The following is a 5522-nucleotide window of genomic DNA, read 5'->3' as shown; positions in this document are numbered from 1 at the left end:
TCATTTTGGCTAAGCTTTATTTTTGCCTCCTGCAAATAATATGTTTTTCTCCTTTTTTTGGATTACTGAATAAAGAAACAGAAGAAGAACGAGTGTTGGGATTATTCCTTCTATACCCCACCCAAGAAGTTACACGAACATGTTCTCGATGAGGTGGCCATTTCCTATTACTACAATTCCCTAGTAAACTTACGCTTACCAGAGGAATAGATATCTTCCTTTAATATCCAAATACCATTAATGCTGCTTACATAAGATCTTAATTGACGTAGTTCCTATTGAAAAAACGGCAGGTGGCTGTCGTCGAATGTTAATAAGCCCAGAAAATTAGCAAACTCAAGTATATATTTGAAAGGTGATGAGTGCGCTTCACAAAGACTCGGTAGTCGACGGTGCAGTCGCAGCCTTGTTCGGTGGTGTAATTACGATGGCTGGAGTATTTAATAAGTCAGTGCTCTGTTCGGCGGAGTTGACTACAGGAATGAACAACCATTTGACATGTCTCGCAGTGGTCAACTGTGTTCTTTCCGTCACTGCAACTGTGGGAAATTCTCTGATCCTGATCGTTCTTCAGAAGGAAGCCTCGCTTCATCCGCCTTCCAAAGTATTGCTTCGCAGTCTGGCGGCAAGTGACCTCTTCGTTGGCCTCGTTCAGCCTCTTTTTGCTACTTACTTGTTGGCTTTAGTACACCAACGATGGCAATTATGTCACTATACTTTTCTTTTGTGCACTCTAATGGCTGCTGCGTTGGTCACAGTGTCCTTGCTGACGATAGCCACCATAAGCTTGGACAGATATCTAGCTCTTTTGTTAGGACTCAGGTACAGACAAGTTGTAACTCTCAAGCGAGTATATGTAACTGTGATCGCCTTGTGGTTTAGCCCAATTGTCAGCATTGGGTTTAGGTTTTACAGGCAAATTGCATATGAAATTTTTGACGTCATAATCATACTACTTTGTGTGATAGTACCCATCTACTGTTACTCTGGAATCTTTACCAAGCTGCGTCGTCATGAAAGTCAAATTCGAGGTAGTCCTCAGGTTTCAGCAAATCATACAACTGCATTGAACATAACGCGATACAGGAAGACAGTGTACAATGCACTTTGGGTGCAGCTGGCATTGGGACTTTGTTATCTGCCGTTTATGATTGGAGCACCATTGGCGCGCCCAAAAATTCTAATGAGACAATCACCAAGTCTTTATTTTTTTATGTTGGAGACCTTTATCACTCTACTGTTTTTTAATTCGTCGTTAAATCCAGTTCTCTACTGCTGGAAGATCAAAGAAGTGAGACGAGCATTGAAAGACACCTTGAGAGAGTTGTGTTGTTTATGGAATCAGTATGCAGTGTTTTTCCTAAATTTGGGTTCACGTTTTACGTTGGAACTCGACACCCAGAGGGTAGAGCATGGTTGACGGATTAAAAATATGACTTTCCCATGCTTTTTTCATTTTCAGTGATGTTAATGTAGTCTCTATAGAAAGGCAATCGAAAGCTCTGCAAAGGTGTCCCATTCTACAATTTCGAGGCACTAAATTTGAAGTTAGGGTTGACATCGCGAACGATTTGTATTTGGATTCTACTTTTTGCTTTCCGCAGCTACTGGCTGACAACTTGGGATTCTCTGGCTGCGACTTTCTACTGATTCTGTCCGTTGCCCTAAGAAGGTCGCCTTCTTTGCTAATAGACAGTGAAATCCAGATTTAGTGGAACGAGAAGTCTTGGCCCGCAGACAGTTGGTACGACGAGTAGAGAAAGTTAAAGAAAAATACTACTTTATTGTGACAAAATTGAAGAAATAGGACGAAAATTACTATTCCTCCGAGTTTAAGGGGAAAAAGATTTACTCTGTAAAGGTACATTCATTATAAAGATGCACAAGGCCAGAATAAAACAAGGCCTTGTACTTGGTCGTTTTATTTTGTGACCATTTTCATTGAAATTATTTCAGGAAATAAGTTACGAAATTAATCTTGAAGTTGAATTTGGAAACTCCCACAGTGTTTACTAGAATCTCTGAATTACGTTTTCCGATCATGTCAGAGTAACTAATTACTTTTCATTCCAGAGCTTACACAATAATCCCTAAACGCACCTAATTACATAGTTGTTCAAATGAAAATATAACGTTTTAAATAAAATAGCCAATTCAAAATGAAATTGAAAATTGCAACCAGATAATTTAAAAAAAAACGATATAACGGGAAATTTTATATCTTTGATGTGGCGGAGTCTGCTTTAATCATGATGTCAGTACATTGTTCTTCCTAAGTACCTACCAATTTTGAGGAAAAAAAATAAAGTAAAAAACAACAAAACAAAACAACAACAAACAACACCTCTTTGAATTTGTCTTTCCCAGTGAGCTCAATCTCAAAAGACAGCTGAGGTCTTTCTGCTCCTTTTATTTAAGAAATAGAAAACATGTACCGTGTTTCTATCGAGTTATAGAAACTCGATTGAAAGTTTGGGAGAACGAGAAATGCTGTGGGAACACGAGCTGTAGGCAAGTGTTTCCACAGCTTTTTCGAGTTCTCCCAAAAGATGAGTACACGAGTATTTCTGTAACTCGATAGAAACACGGAGTGCATGTTTTCTATTTCTTTTAGAAAACAACGCGACGAGAAAAAGGAAAACAACTTGTTAACTCTAATTATCAAAATGTAAATTCTCTTTGCTCGCGCCATCACTACGGCAACAGCTCGTGCTAGTTCTGTGTCTCGAGTCATAGAAACACGATTTTAACGAATCAGCGCGCGTATTTTCTTGGGACTGTTTTCTAATGTAACTTGCAAAATATCTTTAGCGGTGGCGATGTTCGTATTACTCTCTTAGAATCTGGTTTGGGTTTGGGTGATATTGGAGAATGTTAGCATTGGGAACGAGTGCTAGTACGCGAAAAAGTACATCTTGTACTCGTTCTCGAAGTCGTGCTCTAGGTATTTGGTTAAGCGTATAATACGAGTTCCAGGCAGTAGAAAATAATAATAATAATAATAATAATAATAACAATAATAATAATGATAATGATGATGATGATGGCTTTATTCAGCATTTCCACAAGGTGGCTCTTCGTCTGCTAAAATATATCTTCTAAAATACAAATAAAGTTAAAAATGTAAAAAGAGGTAAAATAAGTATATCGATTTAACAATGTTTAATAAAAACGTTAAGGTGAGAGGTTATCTTTGACCTTTCTCATTAAATGCTTAAAAATCATCCTAGAAAACTGGGATGAAGTTTACATTTCTGCGCCAGTTTGAATGAATTGCTGGTGTTTCTACTTTCTTGAGTAGAAGTCCTTTACAGTACACGGCGAAAAGCAAACGCAATTTTCTTTTGACAAACTCGTTCTTTCTGCCTCGCCTTTTCAATGTAAAGTCGTCGCAGACCAACTCGCTGGAACGAGTTGAGCACGATGGGCTGCGCAGTACGGATGCGCAGTAATCAAAATCCTCGGACTCCAAGTCACACTCGTTGTCGATGCTACAATTCTTTATTGTCAATTTAGGGTACCTAGTTCCTTTTACATTTATCACTTACCTTGAGCAGGGCCACTCCGTTGTTGACAGAGTGATAAGAACAGGAGCCTCACCTTTTGCTAATGTTTTTCAAAGGTTATGTGAAAGGTGTGGTACTTTCTATTGCTTCTATAGGCAAAATTCGCTTTTATTTATATTCTTTCCATTATCGTCATCCCACAGAATGCCGAGACATCATTAACTATTCATAACCGATTTCCTGGCAAATTTGAATGCGATCTGGTTTGAATAGGCTTTCAGTTAGAGACGCATGGGCCAACTTTGACCGACCATTCTGCAAAAAAGTCACTTTCTTGGTTCCCCAAAGAGCTAATCTTAATTTTCACGGGCGGCATTTTCAAGATCAGTGGCATATCTATAATTTGCGCTTAATATGAATGATACAGGACAAGTATAAGGACTATCCCTTTTCCCTTGAGAATGCACAAAATTCGGTCATTTCTAGTTAAGGAACGTTCGCGCCCATTGCTACTGCGCATTTTTTTCGCCCATGTCACGCACACGTCATGCATCGCAGACCACGAAGGTAAACAAACATGGAATCGAGCCATTGTTTGATCTTCGCTCGGGTAAAAAGTCGCTTGTGGCATCATGGGATAGCTTTGGACCCAGGTCTTCTCGGAAATGTCACGCAATGACGTGACAGTAGAAATAGACAATCGTTTTGAGACCTTCGCAGCGATTTTACTCTCTTGAATGCTCAAGGACCCCTATTTTTCTTTCTGTAGATCACTTCCTTTCCTGATTTTGTCCATTTTAACAAAAAACCAAAAAATGTGTACTTGAGAAGTTATAAATCTTTCGCCTTTTATGCTTTCGTGCGAGCGAAGTTTTCTTTCTTAGACTATTATGTATCGTCTTTCAAGGTCTATTTCACCTCAGAAAAAGACATGAGCTGCAAAAGTTTATTTAATTGTATTAGTTATGTTGAATTGAGTACGTTTACCTGATCTAAATTTCACTAATGTAGCTTTTTTTTATTGCTGACATTTGTAAACTAAGATCGTCTTAAAATAACGCATGCTTCTAAAAATGTACTTTATCTCGAAAACAAGAAAGGTGATCCCCATTTCTTTTGTTGTTTTTTGGCAAAAGTAGATCGTTAACTTTCTGCATGGCAAGTTTTAAACAAATCTTTACATGGGAACATTTTAGGCTCGAACGTCCTTCAGTTCATTTTTTTGCATCGACTTTCGCGAACTGTTGACTACCCTCCCATTTGCTCGCGCGGCAAATGGTAGATGGGGTTTACCTGGATCAGAAGCCGTTTTCATTTTGAAATTTGGTCAACAGGAACCTTTATCCATTTAAGTTAGGAAATTAGCAGTCGTGGTTTCGTTTGAAAATAGCGCGTTCTCCAATTGTGAAGACGGTTCAGTAAAGTGTAATCCTAACAAAGAGGAAGTAAAGGAGGTAAGAGAGTACATCCTCTCTACACGCTCTGTATCGGGGATAATTCGTCTTAGGTTATTTTTGGCTCACTTCCAGGTCTCAGAAGTCCCACGTGGGCAAGTAAATAGCCAATCACATACAGAGATCAACTGTGACTCGCGGGAGGGCGAAATCGGGATCCAACGAGGCCAACGAGGAGATCACCTGCAAGGCGATTGAAGCTAGCCCTCCTTTCGAAAAGCACTAAGGATCAGAGAATTCCTCACAATTGCAGTAATGGAAAAAGCAATGTTCCACACTGCAAGACATATCAAATGGTTGTTCACACCTAGAGTCGATTCTCCCGAACAAAACACTGAAGTATCAATCACTCGACCCATCACAATGGCCGCTACAGCGTCGTCTAGTCTAGCACATTTAACATCTTTCAAATCCGCCTGTTTCTCAATTTCCTGTGCTCATTACCCCCTCCAGCGTCAAATACCTTACATTTTGTTTGGTTTGATGATGTCAATTAATGTCATTAATCAATTAATGGTTATAAACGTATATTTGTCATTAAAAAAAACGTTCTAGTGATTGC

General features: G+C 39.0%; 1 protein-coding gene across 1 annotated transcript; it reads left to right on the top strand.

Moving 5' to 3' along the window:
- Positions 1-309: 309 nt before the first annotated feature.
- Positions 310-2969, top strand: LOC138026989 (melanocyte-stimulating hormone receptor-like). Its single transcript, XM_068874470.1, has one exon. It carries the CDS (start codon positions 359-361, stop codon positions 1418-1420), a length of 1062 nt encoding a protein of 353 aa, XP_068730571.1. The 5' UTR covers positions 310-358; the 3' UTR covers positions 1421-2969.
- The last annotated feature ends 2553 nt before the right edge of the window (positions 2970-5522 follow it).

This window comes from Montipora capricornis, chromosome 12 (genome assembly GCF_036669925.1).
Source record: "Montipora capricornis isolate CH-2021 chromosome 12, ASM3666992v2, whole genome shotgun sequence".
NCBI lineage: Eukaryota > Metazoa > Cnidaria > Anthozoa > Scleractinia > Acroporidae > Montipora > Montipora capricornis.
This window is presented reverse-complemented; position numbering and strand designations above follow the sequence as displayed.